The sequence below is a fragment of the Astatotilapia calliptera genome, chromosome 16, assembly GCF_900246225.1.
Source record: "Astatotilapia calliptera chromosome 16, fAstCal1.2, whole genome shotgun sequence".
NCBI lineage: Eukaryota > Metazoa > Chordata > Actinopteri > Cichliformes > Cichlidae > Astatotilapia > Astatotilapia calliptera.
This window is the reverse complement of record NC_039317.1, coordinates 22,227,374-22,250,163: the sequence shown is the minus strand read 5'-3', so window position 1 is coordinate 22,250,163 and position 22,790 is coordinate 22,227,374. Positions and strand designations below refer to the sequence as shown.

The 22,790-nt window shown below is 42.2% G+C and overlaps 1 protein-coding gene across 1 annotated transcript; it reads right to left on the bottom strand.

Moving 5' to 3' along the window:
- Positions 1-6,092: 6,092 nt before the first annotated feature.
- LOC113008153 (matrix-remodeling-associated protein 5-like) lies at positions 6,093-22,466 on the bottom strand. The gene is made up of 12 exons (XM_026145359.1): positions 22,102-22,466; positions 21,370-21,589; positions 21,066-21,195; positions 19,543-19,784; positions 19,176-19,327; positions 14,932-18,497; positions 13,579-13,720; positions 12,808-12,943; positions 11,300-12,490; positions 11,002-11,209; positions 10,051-10,272; positions 6,093-9,914 (listed from the first exon to the last, which is right to left on the bottom strand). Exons 2-12 carry the CDS (start codon positions 21,561-21,563, stop codon positions 7,776-7,778), a joined length of 8,322 nt encoding a protein of 2,773 aa, XP_026001144.1. The 5' UTR covers positions 21,564-21,589; positions 22,102-22,466; the 3' UTR covers positions 6,093-7,775.
- Between the last annotated feature and the right edge of the window lie 324 nt (positions 22,467-22,790).

Here is a 22,790-nt window from a genome sequence, read left to right as displayed (position 1 = left end):
GATAACCAGTGTCAATATTGACTCTGGCCCTAGTATTACTTACATTTTGGAATTTTGTCCCTCTAATGGACACATCTTATCTGCATACTAAAGATCATCGGATTTCCATAAAAATAAAATAAATGTCCTAATGCGCTGCTCTAAATATCAGGCCTTAATACACAAAACACAGTGGGAGGAAGGTTGGGCTATTGAAATGATTATTGTTTTTAGCTTTTTTCCAGAACTGGACTTCAGCATTGCATGAAGAGAAAAATAAATAATGTGGGTAAGCCTGAATTGCCCTTTAGGGTCTAAATATTAAAAACTAGCGGTCATATTACAAGATTAGTTTTGAGAGCTGAAAACAGTCTCTAGCCCTCTGTTGAGCAGATGCATCATTATCTGTTTTCTCAGCTTGTTTTGTTAGTTTTGTATTTAGCCGCTGGTCTTTCGGGAGTCTGACCTGAACTGCATAAACAGAGCAATAAACCAATAATTAATTCAAAGAATAAATAAAGAAATTCAGTTCAGGTCTGGTGATTTACTGAACCTGAGCTCAGTTGTCTTGGCAACATGTTGATCAAAAAGTAGACAAAGATCAAAGGTGTAACAGCAGGTCCGGCGATCCCCGAGCCTCTCCACGTGCATAGGTGTTTATGGCCGAGACAACAAATACAAAACTACTATAGCTGGCAAGCTAACATCTTGCATGAAACCTCTGCTAATGCTGGTGAGTATGGGTGAATGGGTGAGGCACTTTTTACAAGTGTTAAGGGTAAAGGGCGTTACAAAAAAGCAAAGCATTTACCATTTTGTGGTTTGCACCTGACCAAAATTTGCATGTGTAAGCGCAAAATACTGCAGAATTACTGGGCCCTTGTGGATGTGCTTGTTTGTGTGTGTTTCGTGCAGTGATCCAGTTTTCAGTAAAAGTAGGCCAGCCAGTTAGTCCATGAGTAAGCTTTTCTCTTGAGAAAGGAGCCTCCCTGAGATGACAGCATCATTAACAGCTGACCAACACACCCTACCAGTCAGACGCTCTCATTTTTGCATCGGCTTACACGTGACAGTCATATCACATATACTCTACAAAACCATTCAAACACACACAAACACACATGTACAGCTGCTGTGTGTGCTGTAATACACCCAAAGTCCGGCTTCAGCATTAGCACATGATGGATACTGTAACTGTTTGTCTCCATGGTGTAAAAATATGATGCTGAGGTCACTGGCTCTCAGTTGAATTCAAATGAATGCTGACATGAACCGTCCTGAACTCTGTGTTACAGTCCAGCACCTCAGTTTCATTCTGAACGGATTATTTTTCTTTTGGGCTTGTCTGATTTCTCCCTTAAGTATGATTTACATATTTGAGACACTTACTTTCAAAGGTAAGATAAAATTTAAGCATCAACAGCAATGAAATTGACATTCATATGCAATACAGATGTAATGACCCAGTTTCAGGAGGTGTTGCGATAACATACCAAGGGCAAAGTCCTGAATCATGTAATAGCATTTAGTCTTTATTTAACACATATTGAAACTCCACTGCAGTACAACAAATGGGGCGGCTCATGGGCTTAATATTTGAATTCAGATGGCATTAATAAACATTTGTGAGAGAATGGGTGATTCTTAAGAGCTCACAGAATTCAAGCGTGTTATTATAATAGGATGCCACCATTGCAACAGGTTGTAAATGGAGCTGTAAGTGGTATTATTGCCAAAGCAATATAGCATTTAGGAATCACAGCAATTCAGCCACAAAAATGGCAGATGACATAAAGTTACAGAAAAGGATTCCTGAGTGTTGAAATAAATCCCCAGTGCGCTGCTGATTCAATAACTGCTGAGGTCCAAACCCCCCTGACATTAACATCAGTGCAAAAACTGTGTGTCGGTAGCTTCAAGGCATGGGTTTCTATGGTTGAGCTGCTCCTGTAGGTGTAATTAGTATGTGGCCTGATGGTTTTGTCCATTTGCCATATGTCCATTATCTTTAGGATATTAAAGCATAGAAATGTAAGAAATAACTACAAAATATTAAATGCTATGACATTTTAGCTCAATAAAGTGATGGATAAAAGCTATAAAGTCGATTCTTAAACGTAGGTATTTTGGAGGAAACGGGAGGGCTTAATAAGCCAAAAGAGAATGAGTATAACATTTTTTGGTTGTATGTGGTATGTGGGATGATGCAGTGCAGATGTAGGTTCAGTGTTTTCAGATGAAGTGTTTAAAAGGCAGCATAACTCTGCATGAATTAAATGTGTTTCAATTGAGCAACACTGAGAACACATGGCCTTGGACCTTGCTAAGCTCTTTGATGGGCTTGGCTGGATGAATTATTTCTCAGCTGCTTTCAGAAGAATCACAGTCATGTTGGTGTGCTGCTTCTTCTGAAGTCGCATCAGTGCTGTTAGAAAGGGAATAAAGTTTTTTAGATGTAATACTGCCAGTGGGTCAAAACACTCAAGGACTTTATTTGAATCATAATTTTCTGCTTTATTAAGAATCATTTTTCCTCAGTGCTAAAGTCACAGAGGAATTAAACAAAACTGCTAAAATGGGTCAGGTATGCAGTGAAGTCACATCCCATTATTTTTCACAGCTTTTGGGCTGGTCACTCTTTCTGAGAATGTCTTTTCGACTCAACAGAAACATACGGCCAAGAAAACTGTGGATGCGGACAGAGTGTTTGTTAACACTAGCATGAGTTGCTAATGGGCCCAAGCGCTATTGTAAACAGAGCCTGCTGTACGAAGTGATACTTCACTGTGTGAAGTATGTGTGACTAGACGTATGTTTTGAGTGTATTCTGCTGACAGAGGTACTTCTTATGAGTCAATATCATTATTTAAACAGCTGGTGAAATAATAATATTTTGCAATCTCTCAATCTCGGTATTTTGTAATCTCATACGTTTATAAGCTCTATGCGCTCAAAATCTGAAAATTTCTGGTCGTAACCCTCATATTCTAAGTCACCATCTGTGTTCCTATTAAGTCACGTCTATGAAATCTATCAGACAACAGCTGACTGAAGCACAAATTACAAAATCAAAGTCAAGTTCCAGATAACTGCTACAGTACACCTCCTCCCACACACTTCAGCTTAATCTCTCTTTTCCATCAGCTCATTACTGCACAGGTGGATCCTTAGTAAAATAGTCATCCTGCTGGCTTATTAAATGCAGGCGGATATGAGTCATACCCAATGGAAAACCTACTATATATGAATGACAGATTATAGGCACTCCAATTTACACATGAAATAACAGATAATAAGTGTAGATAGAGTCATATATGATTAGATGAGCTGCCCTTTTAACATAACATTACAGAGAGCTCATCTAGCTCTCATCAAGCTGAATTAATGTAAAAAAAGAAAAAAAAAGCAATCACTCATCCAAAGCCACAGGGTGAAGTTGTCATGTGCAAAGCGACGCTTTTCCCAAGTGCTCTTCCATGCAGGAATAATTTTCCAATTATTTCCAGTTATATAATCATTATTGCTTTGAAACGAAAGACTTCAGAACATTTTCATACATTCATATCATTATTATTTCCTTTAGAGCGGCAAAATTAAGGGGAAAAAATGGAAAAACACATTCGTGATGGGCAGCCTAATGAGGCGTCGAAACAAAATGTGTTTTTCACTCCAATGTGTATTGTTGTTCTAAAGCAACATTAAAGACAGGAAAGTAATGAAGCTGTCTGAGGCCTCTCAGTGGGTGGTGTAATGCAGCCGTTTCGTTACTGATTACAAGTTGTGTAGCAGAGTAGATTCTGAGTCTGAAATATCTTCCGCATGTGGTTCAGATAAGTGACTCCCCATCACGGTGAGAAAAACCCTTCAGAGAAGGAGCCTTTACTCATTAAAAGGAAAAGTTTTTCTTTGTGAGAGTGTTTTCCATTAATCAAACACATGCACACACACACACACACACACACAATGAGAAATAGGAACGCAGAAACAGATGACTAGCTGTTGTCTGTCTTTTCACTGTGATTCAAACATGAAAGCTGGGTGGACCATGACATGCGTCTTGTCAGTATGCCAGACTCAGCTGGCATGACGAATTTGTGATGACACCATCCACGTGAATATGTAAAATGTGAGCAGATGTAGCAGCAATGAGTGGTTCTGCATTACAAAGTGTTCTGTGTACGTTTGAATTTCCCAGGTAGTACAGCAGTGGGAGTGTGAGGGGTTCAATATTGATGCCTATAAAGTGTGTTTTAGTTAGTAGTTGATGATTGTTTCATTAACATTGATGGGGCTGAGATATTATCCCTATGATGCTATTAGCATAAATAAAACACGAGAAATTGTCATCATAAATTGCAGTTGCAGTTGATCAGATCAGCCTCGCATCTGAGGAACATGCACAGACAGTTGTAGTAATGATGCTACTGCAGGCATGCTGTTAAATGACAACATTACAGTTCTTCTCGTCAGGATTGCGTGCATTTCAATCCAGTCGAGAGCTTTGTAGCCACACTGTAATCTTGTCATTTCAGAGAATAAAGTGCAACTAAAATAGATCCAAAATAGAATGCCTTGGTGATGCTTAATTAGTTAGTTATATGCTTGTATGTTTGCAATTGCACAAAAAGAGATTGGCAGTAAATTATTTGCTAAAAGGGACCACAAACATGGAACCATTAAGTAAAAGTGCCACAGTGGATGGAAATTCTCCAGCATCATAAAGAAGATAATTCAAAACATGTTTCGCAGAAAACAACTGGCTTCTTCAGTACTGGAGCTCAAAACAAAATTCTATTGTTGGTCCTTTTCCCTTTATTTTTCTCTAGACACAGAACTCAAACCAAACTCCCCAAGTTATTGGGTGGTGCGTTGCAATGATTCTAATCAGTGGTGCCTTTGATCAGTGGACTAATTCACATCAATAAGCTTCAGCTTCGCATTGTTTGAAACATTTCTCTTCAATTATTCAGCAGCTCTGATTTTCTCAGGTCTGACTAATAGTATCGACAAGTTTGGGCTGATTGTATTCATTTGGACTAAATGGTCTAATCACAGAGCATTAAGGCCACGGCTAAAAAAAAAAAGAAAAGGAAAAGAAAAGAAAAAGAGAGGAAAAAACATTTGGAACTTTTTAAAGGCTAAAAACTCTTTTCAGATAAAGCTGGACCTGATTTAACTCGTAACCACGGCTTAACAATCCTGTGTCATGAAAAATAAGATATATAAAAAAAATTTGCCCTGGGCCAACTGGTGGACTATGTAGGAGTGCTAAAGTAACCAAATGGGGTTGCCTTAGCCTCAAGGGCTAGGGATAGTGCTAGACTGTGTTACATGTCCTGTGCTGTGACTTTACACTTGCTAAATTATATAAATTAAAAATGGCAACATGCAAGCAAAAAAAAAAAACAAAACTTTTTCAATCTGTGGTTTGGGAGTGGCATTGATATAAACCTTTGCCTCACAGCACGATGCAAAACAGAAACGCAGAAGTGGTGCACAGCTGAAAAAGGTGAAAATAGTCTAAATACTGTAAGTATGGTGTGAACGCTGTGTTGACAGCCCAGAGAAAAAAAACATGCAGTAATTACTTGGTGCAGCATTTTCGTCAGTTTTGGCATTGGCAGTAGTTCAGAGGTATTTTGCTCGCACTCCTTCGCTTTCCCTTACTCTAGCTGCCTGCCAATAACTTTTTTTTATACTAATGGCCAATATAGTGCACCGTCACACTGCTCGTATATACAGTACATAAGGTCAGGATTAATCAAAAGTATTCGTCGCCTATTTATTGGACTCCCAGTGTAAACACCAGGTGTGAGCTCATGCATGGTGGCGTGTGGAGCTGCTCTGCAGGCTGTTGGGAGTTTTATTGCATTTCCCAGAGAGGCGAATATGATGTCATCAACATGTGTCTCATCTACTGTTAAGACCCCATTTCCTCGTCTGACAGCTGAGCCACGGATAAGGAGTTTCTGTTCTCATCATACACTCAAGGAAAAGTTTCCTTCTGCGCTCCCACCCTCCCACGAGGTGTTTTCTTTTTTCCTTCTAACTCCAAAAACTAGCACTCGCTCTTTGTCTGCACCGTGCTGCTTTTCAGAACAAAACTCAACCACTGACATTTCATTTTTTCCCATTTTTATTTATAAAATGAAGGCGTTAAAAGTCTAGGAAGCATTCATCACTGGCAAGTGAGACTTCAAACATATTCATATTTAATAATAATTCTCCCTTTAAGACTGTCTAACAACAGAGTTTGTACAAGGCAAATAATTTAAGGACAATATTTTTAAAAAATGATTAAGTGACTACATATAACTATGACCTCCTGGCTTTGTGCACAGGCGTAAGACAGGTGCTTGTACCGACAGACATCTATACAGTAGTTAATATCACAATAATCCTGAACATTACTCTTCAAAAACTGGCTTTTGTTGAAACATAAATGTTTTGTACCATATGTTCGGCTCCATTAGTGCTGTGAAAATGTAATGGAATCAGAAGGTGAGTAGAAAGTCCTGAAGAATCTGCTTTTTCGAGTAGATCATAACACTGAAGCCCTCCATCAACATGCCTGTGAACGCTTTAACGAAAGCAGTTCAGTGCAAATAATGGCGCCAAATACGATTCTTTTTCCTGGTTTGTTACATATAGACCACCGCAACAAATCCAACCTAGTTAGCACATGAAAATACAACATTTTAAAATGACATTTTTAAACCCAAGAAGAACATTTTTTAAAATAGACAACAGATGTAACACAATCATATTATGTGACATTACATTTGTACCTATGTGAATGGAAACAGTTGTGAAGGAAAAACTGACATGTTGTGCGATGCTGTGTGGCGTCGCTGGCAGAACGTTATCGGCAGATAAGCGGTTTAACATATAAATTGCAAAAAAGTTGCTGTTTATCACATGTAGCACAGAGATAAAGACGGCTTACATCAGCTGTACTCTCGCTACTGGAAATGCTCCAGTTTCAGACCAACCACTCATAGGAGGGCGACTCACCAGCAGTGAACTAACCTGTGTTATTATCAATGCAAAATGGAGCAAAATGGATGTTACACAGTTTTTGGACTAGAGAGTCAGCTGGTTTAAAGACTTTTTAATGTCTAATCCATTTGCTAACATGCACCTTGGTAAGGTCATGTCTAAAAAGGCCGAGGGCCACAGTGCATAGTGTGAAATTGCTATACTACATTGTGCAGTACATTGTTGTTCAGTGTTAGAGCAGAAATGTAAAGTAATAAAACTAAATAATGAGCCGGTGTTAAATGGATATAGCGCATTTTGATCTTTCACACGAGGGTTGAAAATGTTTTTACATTTTACAAATAAACACAGAAAGAAAAGATGTTATTGTATTGGTGAACAATTCATTTTGCTCTTATTCCCCCTTTCTTACATTTTAGCACACGGTGGAGAAACAAGACCATTTCTGCAGGAAAAAATGCAGCATTTTTGCCACAATGATGAAATGAGCACTAATTAAAAACAGGATTTACACCAGTGAGACACCAAATGTGTAGACCGCCTGCATGAAACATTGTACCTGTTTTTCAACCCCTGATTCAAAACCTCAAATACATAAATGAGACATAAACTGTATATCAGCAATGTGTCCTTTCTGAGAGTTATCAGTATCTCCCACACAGGGGTTTGCAGTTTCTTTGGGCATCAGGGACACAGAGTGTAAGCACTCAAACAGGTTATACACCAGTACAAAGAAGTGAAGTCTCTGTGTTTCTATTACATGACATTGTGTATGCGTGTATTGTCATCTCATCCGGTTATATAACATGCAGGTAGGTTGCCTTGGTGTCCACCCCTATCACATTTTTGGCGGTGCATTTGTAAAATCCTGTATCCATGCTTGTCGGTTTTTGTATCACTAAAGAACCCTGAGGGCTAAGATAGCGGTTCCCATAAATGCGAGGCTGAGCCATGACCTTCAGCTGCATCAGGTCTGGTGTTTCCCAGGTAACTGTCGCCCGGGGTGTTGCTATGGTCAGGCAGGGCAGTTCCACAGCGACACCGGGGCGGGTGTAGGTCACAGGGGAGGGGCCTGTTGTGATGCGCGGAGGGTAGGCGATGACAATAACAGGAACTGTGATCACTGAAACTGAGGAAGAGTCATAACTCGTGGATCTGCAGGTGTAGGTGCCACGGTCGAACACAGAGGCCTGCTGCACTGTTAATGCTCCATCCTCTTGGACTAAGTAACGGCCTGAATCATCACTCTCACCCTGGGACAGCACCTTGCCACTGGGCATGGTCCATGTGAATGAGCTGCGGGTAAAGCCAGGTGTTTGAGAAGCAGGGCAAGGCAGGTGAAGGGTCTCTCCATTAATGATGCTCACAAGAGAGGCTGTTTGGGTGATCACAGTGGGCGCTGAGGCAGTGCCAGTTGAGGATGGGGGGCCAACTGGGTGAGGTGGTGAAGGCAATCGCGCTGCACTTTGCCGAGGCTTTTCAGTAACTGAGATTCTCGGGTAAAGCACAGGTGACGCTGGCTTTGAGCTTAAGGACTGCTCTGATTCCACTAACCCTCTTGAGAGCGGCACCTTTGTTAAACCAACCCTTTCTACCCTGTGTGGAGATCTGACCTCCTCCTGCTGGTCTGACACCTCCAGCTCCACCCGCATTGTTGTCTCTCCTTTCTCACTTCTCACTACACAAACCAAGACACCACCATCACTCCCTCGAACACCCCGCAGCTCTAAGGTACCATTTCGGTGCACAGTAAGACGACTGCCATAGTAGGGAGATGGCAACATGCCATTCCCAGGCAGAAGCCAGAACAGACGCGACTGACGGGAATTTTGGGAAGGGCATGGCAAAAAAATAGTTTGACCTTTAACTGCTTGCTGCTTCACCGCCGTTGCTACACCCAGTACTGTGTTGGGGGAGTTTTTAGCATCAGTATTACTACTTAACTCACCACCATTTCTGCTGTCAGTCCTTCCTAGATTACCGCTCCTATTAAAATCATCCCCTCTGTGTGTGCTTGTCCCAACTGCTTTATTAGACACAGTGCTACTAAAGCCTCCAGCATTTCTCGAATTACCACTTAACCTGCCATTTTCTCCGCTCGTATTAGCGTCATTACTAGCCTTTCCTGCAATGACTTCATTGATATTCCGTGCAGGATTTCTCTCAGCACTACCTTCTCTAACTGTGCTGCGACTGTTACCTACACTGTTGCTGTTGTGTATAATACTAGGTCTATTCATATTAATTCCAGTATTATCTGCTTTAGTGCTTACATTCCTAGCACGGTTCACCCCCACGCTGATTACGCTACTGCTCAGTTTTGTTGTAATTCCACTCACAAGTCCGTTAAATCCATTTTGACTATCATTCTTAAGGACAGGATTAGAGCTACTGATTGCCAAATTAACACCACTGCTTGGTACAATGTTTCTTATCCTCTCATTATCGTTGTCATTGCTGCTGCTGTTGTTATGCAGCTTGTCTGTGATTCCAGACAATCCATAGCGGATTATCCCCCCATTGTTAATGTTGTCCCCTGATCTGGTGTCAGTTCCACTATTATTGCTCCAACCTCCACCTTCCACTCGGCCACGCAATCCATAGGTAGGCGTCTCCACCTCAAGCCTGACCACCCTGCTCCTCTCCCCAGCTGAGTTGCTTGCTTGGCACGTATAGTTTCCCGTGTCGATCTTTTGAGCTAAGCGCACCTCCAGAGTGCCATTTGAAACCACCACTACTCGTTCAAAATAATAACCAGATCCTAAACTTCGTGGGATAACACGGTTTGCAGGGTTGAACCACGTCACTGTAGGGGTAGGGTTTCCTGTGGCTCGGCACGGAATTCGGGCCGTTGCTCCCTGGCGTACTTTCATGACATGGTAGCTTCTGTCATCAGTAAAAGTTGGAACAGATGTCATCATAACCTTTACTTTGACCTTGAAAGGATGAACAGATGATTTAATTGTTTAGTGTTTTTAGTTGTGTAAAAGCTTCAGTTTGAAAGCACTCATAACTCATGCAGCTCATGACAAAGACTTTTAATTAAAATGATGAAGAAATTACTTGTCTTACCTTCATGGTGTCGTGGCCGCCTTGATTCTCAGCGTAACACGTATACTCTCCTCCTTCTCCAGCGCTTACTGCTGGAACCAGTAACGTCCCATTGCTGAACACTATTAGTCGTTGTTCTCGGCCTCCTCTGTCTTCCCCATGCAACACGCTGTTCACCATGGTTCCATCTGGTAAGGTCCAGTGGACAGCTGGGTCAGGCAGCCCTGATGCCTGGCAGTCCACCTGCAGAGGATCAGTGTTCCAGTGATGCATGATTTAAAAGGTTGTTGACTTTTTGTTTGGGATGAAAGCTGAAGTCGTAAGAAACATTATAAATGATAAATAACAACTACATGCTGCACTCTAAAACACATCTAAGCCACTACAAATTTCACACTCACACTAAAACACAGCTCATAAATCTTTAAATTAAAATAATTATTTTTAAAAATCCCACACTTGCTTTGTTTTTTTTTTTCTTGACATTTTTCACCAAGCCTTTAAATATTGATGTGTGCTTTATTTTCTGCTGAAAAACACTGCTGATGATTCATAGCTGCACATTTATGCGTCGGCAGGTTTTTCTTTCTTTTTTGACCCAAATAATATAAAACATTTTTAGATCCCAACTTAAAACCTGAACTTTAGGACTCAAATGTACCAACCCTGGCACGAAATAACTCTAAAACTCAACAGTAAACTTATATAAGAGAGGGACAGTTCAGATTTAGACATTTCTTGCCAGACATTTTAAACAATACAGCATCAAATGAATGAATGAATTGAATTATTTCACGGGAAATATGCAGTGCAAACACTACAACTTAATAACAACCCAGATTCAAATAAAATTGAGTGAGAAACACAGACTGGAAATAAAATATTAATCGCTTGTGTGCATTTATCAAACAAACTTTGCATCAGAAGCGGCTGAGAATTGCAATTTAATTACATTTCTGTTTTTCTGCTCACCTTCAGTGGTTTCCCGACTGACACCATCTGAGTGAGCAGTTGTTTTGGTTCAATCGTGGCGGGTTTCGCAGCTACAGTAACACGCAGGAGGCGATAATCATCTGCGACCTTGTTCCGTGCAATGCACAGGTAGTCTCCAGCATCCTTCTCCGTTACAGCTTGGACTGACAAGGTACCGTTAGGATGCACCTTCAAACGCCGGTCAAAACTTTCATTCAAACGTAGATAATTAAATTAGATGAAGTACTATTAAAATCAACAACATATGTAGTGATACAAATGTGGACATTCCCAGTACCTTAAGTGCTGGTCCACTAGCTTCCTGCTGGGGGTCCTCCAGATAATGATAGGGGTTGGGTTGCCAGTTACGGAGCAGTGAAGCTGTAAAATCCCCCCTTGTGGGACAGTAGAACTAGATGGTGATGTAGAAATAATACGGGCTTTGCTAAAAGGGGAGAGGAGCAAGGGATTCAAAACAGTAGATGCTCTCCTGTCTGTAGGGGAAGCAACTCTTGTGTTGGTTATACTGGGTGAGACTTTATTCTTATTTATTGACCCCGTGGAGGGTGGGGAAAGGGAAGAAGAATTTGTTTTTTTGACACTGGTAAAGTGTGTGTGGGAGGCAGTGACTGTTTTATTAAATTTAGGTGATGAGTTCGAGGACCGGTAAGGGTTAGATGAGGAGTGAGAAGAGCTTGAGGTGAGCGACGTCTTGGATTTTTCCAAGGGAGATTTAGGGGAGCTAAATGGATTTGAGGGCTGGTTAGAGATACTCAGACCTGTGTCATTAATGAGTGATGAAGAAGGTGGCCTTTCAGTAGCAACAGCTTTTACTCCTTTATGACTTACTTCTCCCTGTCTTCTTTCTCCTTCTGCTCCCCCTTCAATTTTTAACTTCACTGTTCTCTTATCGGTCCCCACAGCATTACTTGCTGTGCACTCATAGCTCCCAGAATCCTTTGGCCCGACTTTTCGAATATGCAGTGTCCCATTGGTCAAGACAAAGAGGTTGCCGTGGAGAAACTGGGATGGGCGAACAAGGGTCCCATCTGGGATTCGCCAGCGGAGAGTTGGTGGAGGGGCACCTCGGGCTGAGCAGTGAGCATAAACTGGCCTCCCCGGAGACAAGAGCAGGTGTTCCTCTCTGGGTTGCTGTATCACCGGAGGTAACGAGGACACGTGTACACGCACAGAGGTGCTGGCAGCACCAGCTGAGTTGGAGGCCACGCAGCGATACACTCCTCGGTCACTGGGTAAAGTTACTGAGATATGAAGAGTTCCATTCGTGTCCACGCTGATTCGACTGGTGGAGGGGCCAGCAGATGTCATGACAGAACGATCTGGCAGAACCCACGAGAGCAGAGGGGCGGGAACACCATCCGCTTGGCACTCCAAGTGCACTTCTCCGCCCTGATGAATGGTGGCTTCTCTGTAACTAGCCAGCTGCATACGAGGGGGGCGAGTCCAAACTTCCAGGGTCGTTAGCAACCTGCCATGAAGAAGACGGGCAAAAAAAACCCCTCAATTTATGAAATATGCAAAGGCAAACACACAATGCATGACTCTATCAGAAATCACATAAGAGGCACCAAATCATACTTTATATATACAGGTTTGCATTACTGCGTATGTCACTGTTTGCTGTTATAACAACAGACTCAACAAGCATAACTGCACCACAATATACATTATGCTGAGTAATTTAATTACACATTACTGTAGGCTGATGTCATTAATATTAAAATACTGTGCCCTGTTGTCATTACACAACCATACTGTATGCATAACATATATCCGTAACCTCACCTATCACGACCCAGCATGCTTTGTGCACTGCAGATGTATGTGCCCCTGTCCTGCAGCTGAATATTCTGGATAACAAGGGTGCCATTTGACAGGACCTCAAAACGCTGAGCTCTGGAGTGGACTGACATCACCGCTCCTGAGTGAAAGACATACAGCAAGAGAGTAAGACAGACAGACGCACACAAAGAGAAGCAACGAGCAAAGAGAGTGAGGAAAAACGTTAAGAGGGTGAGAAAGAGACAGAGAGGAAAGGAGGAACGGGGGCACACCAAATGGCACAGCATGAAGTAAAGTCAGCGATGCAGTGCACAAAATGTTCCATTACTTGCTTGCGATGTCTTTCCCACATGGCAAGCTAGAGAAAAGCCTATTGTGTCCATGCCAGTGTATATGCTGGTTGTTAATGGGTTTTTTTTTTCATCACAGTAAAATGTGTTTGTATTCATTCATAGCACATATTAAAGCTGACGCTTATTTCCTTTAGCATTAGTGACCTCAGAGTGTAAACCTTTAATTACTCTGCTTTAAATGCAAAGTCAATAGATTTTAGACCATACCATACAGACATGCACATATGCAATAAACTGGTGAATGCGAAATAAGCACTGCTGCGTTTTCCAGCAAAATTAAAAGAATAAACATGAAGCCTGTTCCATGATTTGAGTTTATGCAACAGATTTAAAGTGGCGGTAAACTGGATTACACACTGACATAGCTCAGGGTGTTTTGTTTAAGGTATGTTAGAATAAATGCATGCTGCAGTGTGCACACCTGTGGCGACTTTAATCCACGTGATGGTGGGTTTTGGTTCTCCTTTAGCTTCACAAGTCAGCCTGGCAGTGCTCTCTGCTGGGAATGACACTGTCCTGACGTGCGGGTCTGCAATCCTTGGTCTGGATCTCACGACTGGAGCCTACAAGAGCACATTAAATCACAGGATAATGAATTTGACTCCTTTAAAATATTCAAACCTTTAAAGATATCTGGGATTCACTAATGAAACATTTTAAACTTTACAAGTTTAAAATGTTTCATTATGTTGGCCTGAATTAGGTTGGCCATTGAGTTTCATTTTCTTAACTAAATAGCCAGTGACTGGAGGGCTTCCAACAACCTACAGCAAGCAGGCCAATTAAAACACATTTGTGAAGTTATGAATCAGCATGAAAAGTCTGATTCACAGGGGCTAATTAAAAACTGCCAGTTTGTAAAATGTTTCTTATTGCTCTTTTTTTTTTTTTTTTAAATTAAATAGTGATATTGTGGAATAAGATATATAATATAGCTTCACAGTGATCTCAGACTTAGAGTTTTTGTTGGTGGACTGAGATTTTTAATCTACTGAGGCTTGCCAACAAGGCCTGTAAATTAATTAACAATTGATTACTTTAAATCCCATGGGATTAGACTCACATAATGCATAACAACACATAATGCTATTGATTGTGGAACACGTGTTTTTAATTTTGTTTTTTTCTTTAGATCTCTGACAGAGCTCTGGAGAATCCATGAAATTGTAGAATTGTCATAAACATCCTTTAATTTTAATTGCAGGTCATGTGGATAGAGATTAGACTGTTTGGAGATCTAGATTTTGCCCCAAGGGCTTGCAGAGTTGGGTGTAGTGTGTGTGTGTGTGTGTGTGTGTGTGTGTGTGTGTGTGTGTGTGTGTGTGTGTGTGTTGTTTTTTTCTGGGTCAGCCAACTCTGGTTTGGAGCATCAGAGGCACTCACTTGGTAAAGAAATGTTAATGTGAGTTGTGTGTATATAAACTGCAAATTACATTTAAAAGTGCACTTAAAGAAATTACCCACTGCATAAATTACTAAATGACTAAAAGCAAGTAAAAATGGGGAAACATTAATTTGCAATTGAATTAACACTAGAAAAGAACAAATGGTGGTCCTAGTTTGGCTGTTATTCTCTTTGTAGTGTGTGTGTGTGTGTGTGTGTGTGTGTGTGTGTGTGTGTGTGTGTGTGTGTGTGTGTGTGTGTGTGTGCGCGTGTGTGTGTGTGTGTGTGTGTGTGTGTGTGTGTGTGTGTATGTGTGTGCTTGCCTTAAAGCCCATTTTGGGTAGCACTACCTATAAAATAGAAATGTTATTTGAATTCATTTGGACTCACCCCAGGAGCCACAGGGAATGAAGGGGACCAGTTAGTCCTGCTGCTGTGTGAATCTGGAATTGAATTAGCGCCGGCGTTTTTCCAGTCAGTGGGGGGCCGACTCTGGTTTGGAGCACCAGAGGCAAGCCTCTCTCTGGGGTCAGCTAGGTCGATGCTTGGCCTCTCCCGGGATGATGTTTTGGTATTTGCTGATGTCATTATTGCAGCGGTACTGGAAAGTGTGCTAGGCGTAGCTGCCCTAGAAGTTGAGTGAATTTTGGCTGAAACTGTAAATGTTGGAGTAGTGGTAGTAGTAGTAGTAGTTTTAGTAGTTTCAGATGTAGTAGAAGCAGTAGCAGTAGATGGAGGGTTAAGAAATCGGGACGTAACAATGAATGAGTTTGAAGAACTACTAGTAGTAGTGCTAGTATCGGTAGTAGTTGAAATCAAAGCATTATTATTAGGGTTTATTGTAGTGGTAAAGAGTTCAACTACAGGAATAGTAGCGGGAGTAGTAGGTGTAAGAATAGGTGTAGCAGAGGTAGAAGCACTTGCAGTATGTCTGGTAGTGCTAGATGTTGGAATAATAGTCCTAGCAAATATGGTGGAACTTGTAGTCCTAGGATTAATTGCAGTTGTTGTGGGAAGCTTGTACTCATTAGTCATAGCAGAAGATGTACTTTTAGAGCTGCTGGCATTTGCATTAGAATAAACCTTTTTAGGGGCAGTTGTAGGATTTGTTATGGTTTTTGCAGTAGCTGCACTGGAAACTGAAACAAGGGAGGAGTGAGTTGCTGGAGAGGAAGACTGATATAGTATGCTCACAAAATTCTTCCCCAGCTTTTCACTGTGTTTGTTTGGGGGTGTGTCAATATGCTTGCCTAAGGCTGTTTGTGTTTCTGTGTGTTTGTGTATACTGTGTGCTAAGGTATGTGTGCCTGGCACATGTGTTTCTGAAATGACAAAATTAGAATGAGTGGGTGCTGGTGTGCTGAAAAGAGTGGACTCTTCACTGTCTGGTATCTCTTCCCTGTCTGGTCTCTTGCCTGAGTGAGTCATTATAGCTGTAGGTGTGTATCTGTTTGTATACGAGGGGGAGGGAGTCTGTGAGGGGGAGGAAGATGATGAAGCAGAGCCAAAAAGATTCAGAGCAACATCGTTTGGAGCAGTCTTAATATGGTCTCTCTGTGTCGACAAAATTCCCGCAGATGTGGCTGTTGAGACCAGTGACAACATATTGATTTGATTTGTAGTGGTGTCAGGTGTCACAGCAGGGGTTATTGGGTTTGTGGGTTCCAGGGGACGTTGGTTTGGGGTCAGAAGTTGCACCCTGGGCCTGTTGATGATTCGTCTCCGCTGTCCAATCTTCCTGTGTGAGTTCCGAGGTCTTTGGGGGCGGGAGTTTGGCACCAAATTAGGGAAGAACCGCTGTCGGGGATTCTGTGGTCTCGTTCTTGATGGATTGGGGTTCACTTCTCGCTCATCTCCTTCAACTGGTTCTGGGACAATTTCATTTGTTCCTGACACTGGATAAGATGTGACCGGTTCTTTCCGTGTCACTGCGTTTGCTGCTGTCTGTGTTTGTGAACCCGGTATCTCTGCCTGCCTGAGTGTGTCTGTCTCATTCTCTATCTGTTTTTCTGTTGACCTCTCTGTACCTTCTTCTGTCTCAGAGTCTGTTTCAGTCTCTGTTTTTATCTCTGTTTTTGTCGGGCTTCCTGTGTTAACAGGTTGAATGGGCTGTAACTCTTCCTCCTGAAGAACTATATCATCAACAGACGACCCTTCAGTTTCTGCTTCCACTCCTGCTGCCTGACCTCTACCTCTATCTGTATCATCATCTTCCTCGTGTTCTATCGTGACTCTGTCTTCAGCTTCTTGGACCGGTGCAGCTGTGGGCTTTTCTGTTGTGATAAGTTGGCCACGATTAGCGAGAGCAGTCCTTTGACGTATCTTAGCCAAAAGGTCAGCCCATTTCTGCGGATCTATCTTTTTTTTGCTCGTGCTAACTCTACGTTTGTTCTCAAAGAGGTTTCTTCTCTGGTCTGTGGATGAAAAAGCTGCACCGCCTCGTCTCCGGGAGCCTTCTCTTACAGGCCCACGTCTTCGTGGGTTTCCAATCGGATAGCGTCTGTTTGGGGGTCCCTGAAACGACACTGGGCGTTTTCTATTTCCAACAGTCGCCTCTTCCACTTCCTCTCCGTCCCCTGATCCTTCATTCATGTCACGTAATAAAGGAGCTCTTATCCTGGTTGACCGGCCAGCAGCAGACTGTGGTCCTCTGGGAAACGAAGTCCTAAGTGCAGGGATATGCTGTGAATTTAATATCAGCTGCACTGACAGAGCATCTCTACCATAGTGGTTGACTGCAGTGCAGCGGTAATGACCACCATCCCTCAGGGAGGGGTTAGGCAGATAGAGACTCCCATTTGTTTCTATGGTGAGTCCACCTGGCACAGCAGTTCCTCGGCGTACCACATTTCCATTTGGCAAAATCCAGCTTAAATAAGGCTCTGGTGAACCAGACATCCTGCAAGGCAAACTGACAGGTTCTCCAACTGTCCCTGTGACAGGAGGCCCCACTTGCTCTCCTAAATGCGGAACAGAGGACTCCTCCACTGCCAGATGCAGAGGAAGAACATCTACGTCCCTTCCAGCCCTGGCAACGCAGTAGTAAATCCCAGCATCTGACAGTTGTACATTTTGTAGCAGTAAAACAAAGCCTGAAGCCCGGAGCCTGCCATCTAGGGTGCTGGAGGGGGAGAGGAGTTCAGATCCATCTGGGAGAATCCACTGTGCTTTGGGGTTGCCAGAAGTGAGAATTGGGCAGGGTAGCTGTACTTTACTGCCTGCTACTGCTGCCAGTGCTGTGGTAGTATGATTAGTTGAAATCAGCACCCAAGGGTGAGAAGCAGCAGAGGATGATGAGAGTTGAGAGGTAGGGTCAAGATGAGCAGAAACTCTTGTTGAGTATATAAGCTGAACCTTATGTCCATTAGACTGCGCTCTGTTTAGCTGAATGCTAATAGCTGGCTGCATTAACCACTGAGGCCTGGCTTTAACAGAAGCTTTGACTCCAGTGTGATAATATCCATCTGTCTCTGCTGCCTGCCTATAGCGGTAGGCCAACGCTGGGGATTTACTCAGCATGATCTCCCTCTCGAGGCGAACTGCAGTCTCGCTGTAGTAAGCCAGAATCCTCCAAAGTTTCTCATAGCTCTGTCTCTCCACGGGGCACTCCAGAGAGAGCGAGAGAGCGAGAGGAAGAGGAGAAGATGAGGACACGGAGAGATCTGGAGGAGGAGCAATATCTTGGGAGTCGGATGATTGAGTGATGTTGCAACTCAGATCAACACTGTACCCTTGCTGGTCAGACAAACCCAGTGAGGCACTGCCTAAGGGCTCTCTGAAGGTCTCACTTGATTTAATTTCACTGGGTTCTGTCCCTAAAGGTGCCTCTTTTCCTGGAGACGGGATCACTGGTGAATTGCACGTTAAAGCAGTCTGTTCAAGCAAGCCCTGCCCTTGAAGTGAATTGGGGGATGTACATAATGGACACTGTGGGCCACCAGGACATTTCATCAAGCCTAATTGAAAGAGGGAAACAGAGAAAATGATATCACAAAAGACAGCCTTACCATATCTAATGTCATAGCAGCTATGCAAATACACAATAGCACGTTTTAGCTCTTTCAACATATAACTGCATATTATAGTCATTTATTAGTCATGGCAGCACATTTTAAGCATTCATTACACTTTATATCTCTTACTAATTAGGTATGGTTACTTAATTTACACATAAATCAGAAATATGCATCACTTCATTACTACACAGGAATCATTAGCCTATATTTCAGTGGACACACATCAGTGCTGTCATCATGGATTAGTCATGGCAAGTTAAGTCTGGCATATCAATGAGACACATTTCACGGCCTAGCTTTCTCTCACATCTCAATAACAGCCACAAAACACACTGGAAGATAATGGGGAGAAACAATGAATAATTTGTGACAAAAAGCAGGTGGAGGGCGGTAGTGGCCAAAGGTTCTCAGATAACAAAACCAGATGCATTAAAATGAATGGTTTTGGCATGCAGCTCTCGGTCTCGGCTTATAAAGTGGAAATATCAACTAAACAATCTTCTGTTTCTCAGCCCGTTCCCAATGTTCCTTCTCACCTTATCTATTTCTTCTTCTGAACACGTTAGAGAGACAAAACAATAAGTGTAAACAAATGATTTTTTCAGGAATGGCAGTCACCTGGGTGAGCCAGAGTCCAAGAAAGAAACCAGTTCATCCTGCAGTCACAGCTCCACGGATTAGCCTGCAGCATAAGAGTTTCCAGCAGAGGTGCTGTTGCTAAAGCGTCTTTGGGCAGGGTGGTTAGACTGTTGTTGGAGAGGTCCAGGTGTCTAAAGAAAGGGAAGAAGAAAAAACTGATATGAAAACAGAGGGAAAGCAGAGTCTGAATCAAAGCAGATGGCTGCTTGGACTGAATTTAAGTTAACAATTACTGTGTTGCCCTCACTCTCAGGACTACCAGCAGAACTAAATCTGGTTATACTTTTAAAACCAGATTTCCCTCGCACTGATTATTACATTGAATGTTTGAAGTGTACAAGCTCACCTGAGTGTGGAAAAGTAATATGTATTCAGTAGGGACAATGTGCATAGAGTGTGAGGGTGCAACTGATGCAGCCTGTTTCCTTGTAGACGAAGCAGCCGGAGGCTAGGCAGCTGGAGCAGGGCCCGGGGGTGGATGTGCTGGAGGAGGTTGTGATCCAAATACAGGCGGAGCAGTGAGGTCAGGCCAGAGAAGGTCAGCGATGAAGAGATCTCTCTCAGCTTGTTATAGCTTAGCTTTAGTATCTGTGGGAATAAAGGAAATGAAATGAGCAGAAGGAATGGAGGATTAGGACAGACATCTAAGGCTGATTTAAAAGGAAAAGAAAAGTCGGTTACTGGACACCACATGCTGGCAACATGAGTCTATAACATGAGAATAAAGAGATGTGTAAAAATCCAAGTAGAAACAACTTATCCTGAGTAATTTTTTTAAAATACAGGCAAAGATTTCAAGAAAATAGTTAAAACATTTACAAAACTACTGCTGACAGCATATCCAGATGAAATATTCATGCTGTGCATCGGGTCAAACTAAAAGGATATCCTAGAACTGGCGGGGTTTCTCATTATCCAAATGTAAAATTTAGCACTTTCCCCAAAAGGAAACTGTAAGAAATCTATTGCTATTCCAGCCATGTGTGAAGATCCCGCCAGAAATTTAAGAAGGCGCACCATGAAAATCAGGTTGTGGAATTTTGTTTCTGTGAGGCTTACGTTAAATCTGCCCTCTGGGGAGGCTACTGAGCTGGAAGAGTTCCAGCTGCTGACGGATCAAGCATGTGAAGACGTCAGCACATGAAAATATGGATCCTATTACCACAGAACGGCAAATATATCAGCATCTGCCTGGGAGATGAAGGGAACAATTGCTAGTTGAGTAATATCACTTCCCCACGGACTGCTAACTCTGCCCTCAGGTTGCTTCTCAAATGTCCAGTGTGTTTCCTGTCACCAAGCAGTGAAACGAATGATGATTGCTAAATTATGCATCACTTATAAAGAAATTAGGAAAAAAATGCTGACGTTTTGAATCTACGAAATGATGACTGTTCGCTTTGATTGATTAATTCTAGATTAGTTTTGCAGATCAGAGCTTTAGCTAATGAATCGGTTTAATATTAATAGTATGACTGCAGGATTTGGGCACATTTATCAGTGTAGCGTCGTTTCTAAATTACACCAAACCTTTTTGACAAATACTATTTATCTTGATAATCATACATTACTGGCGTTATCAGTAACAGAAACCTTCTTTGACAAGCGGTTTTAATGTTAATCTCTCATAGTTAGAGTGTTATTAAGAGTGTTAATTACAAGTATTTCAGATGTTACTGGTCTACTGTATCGTAACTTTTTATCTCCACTGTCACAAAATGTTGTCTCTCCTACCCATTAGGGTGTTGAGGCGACTGTTCGTTGTAATTTGGCGTTTTATATATAAAACTGCCCACTCTCTGTTTAATTAGATTCACTAACCCCAGTGAGAAAGGTCAGAAGTATTGTCTTTCTCCTCTTCCTGTTTACCTGTAGCGATTTCATGTCTCTGAACGCTGCATCTGGAAGATGATGGAGGTCATTGCTGTGAAGCATCAGAAGCTCCACCCTCCTTAACCCAGCCAAAGACCTGTCATGGAGGTTCCTGATGCTGTTAAACCTGCCAGAGAACAAAACACCATCTGTATACTTTAAAAAAAAAATTCCTGTGTTGACTGATTTAAAAAAAAAAGAATAAAAAACACCCAAAAAAGCTTTAGCTCGTCATCACTGATATGTTACATATGTGTGAGCAGCATACTTTGTTCTTTTGGATGTATGTGTGTTTCCATACCCTAAGTTTATGCGTCTGGTGTGTGCAGGCAGACCGGGAGGTATAGCGAGCAGTGAGCGGAAGGTGCAGTGGACTTCATTGGCCTGGTAGCAATTACAGGTCCTGGGGCAGGACTTGCTCGTGGGCACAACAAGTGCCAGCATCAGGAGAGCCAGTAAAGCCGCAAGCACATTCACTCCCCGATTCATTTTCATTTACTAGAGGAGACAGTACACTATCACTGCAAAAGAGGAAAAGGAAGTCAGGAATAATGGAGAGAAGCAAAGAGCACCAAAATTTCTCCAACAACTTCTGTCAAAATAACCTCTTTCCTTTTTTTAAGTAGAGACCACAGTGCTACTCCTCACACTTTTACTTATACTCAAGCCACAGAGCCATGCTGGAACACCGCACCTGTCTTAAAGGTGAGATATTTAAGTATAAGACATACAGACGCGCATGCGTGTGCTTAAGTAGTTAGCGGTGTGGCTGATGCGATATATGAATGAAGGTTTAAGTCAAAGGGCGCATTAGGAGGCTAGAAATACTCCCGCCCTCTCCCTCGCTCGCTCTGTTACTCTCACCCAATCGCAAAATTAACATAAAAACGCCAAACATTTAAATTCAACAGACCAACTATAGAGCTAAACATGAGAAAGCTTTTCGACCTATAGTTAAAATTTAAGTAAATCATGCTGATGAGCAAGAAGCATTGGAGATAAATAGATTCTTTTACCGCGTTTCACAACATACCTTGAAATCCTTCGGTCCGGGGGAGTTAATCATTTAATGGAATTATTCATTTTGACCATCAAACGCTGACTTTAATCCAGCTGCACGGTTCGGAAATTTAAAAGCAAATTTATGCAGTTTATCCGCCCATCAGGTCCGATACTTGGAGTGAATTCCCAAGAAAGTTATCACCTTAGAAGAGAGCCAAGAAAATCCTGAAAAGTAATATCACTTTTTTTCCAACTCCACAAAACTTTTTTTTAAAGTATGTTAACAACATCCAGAGTTCTTCATGCGTCTCTACAAAAGTAGAGCGGCAGGAGCGGCAAGCGGACTATTTGCATAAGCGTCTGGCGCTGTGTGAATGTGTGCGAGCGTGTGTTTGTGTATGGGACAGTGGATGTGTATTTGGAAAGGGGGACTGGACTGAAGTGCACCGAGTGACGCTCGGGGAGAAGGGTCCATCCAAGGAGGGGCTTTCTCTGGAAACCCAGAGGTAACAAGTTACCGCGTTCGGGCTGCTGCTCCTCTCAAATGCGTGTAGCTGTCAGAAAATAACGCCAAAACTCATTTGCAAACTCTTATGTCGGATAAAGGCTCTTATAACTTCTCTAGGAAGTTTAACTTAGGTCATTTTTTCTATATAATTTTAATTTCGAGAGGGCTTCTGGCTTTTACTTATTTCATTTAATCTTACTGTCTGAACAGTT

Bases quoted from the DNA above. Each gene is read 5' to 3' on its own strand.
- LOC113008153 (XM_026145359.1), bottom strand. From the start codon at position 21,563: ATGAAAATGAATCGGGGAGTGAATGTGCTTGCGGCTTTACTGGCTCTC. The intron at 13,721-14,931 runs GTGAGTCCAAAT...GTGCTCTTGTAG, and splicing joins CATTCCCTGTGGCTCCTGGG to GCTCCAGTCGTGAGATCCAG. The intron at 12,944-13,578 runs GTGTGCACACTG...TCTTTCACTCAG, and splicing joins GTGGATTAAAGTCGCCACAG to GAGCGGTGATGTCAGTCCAC.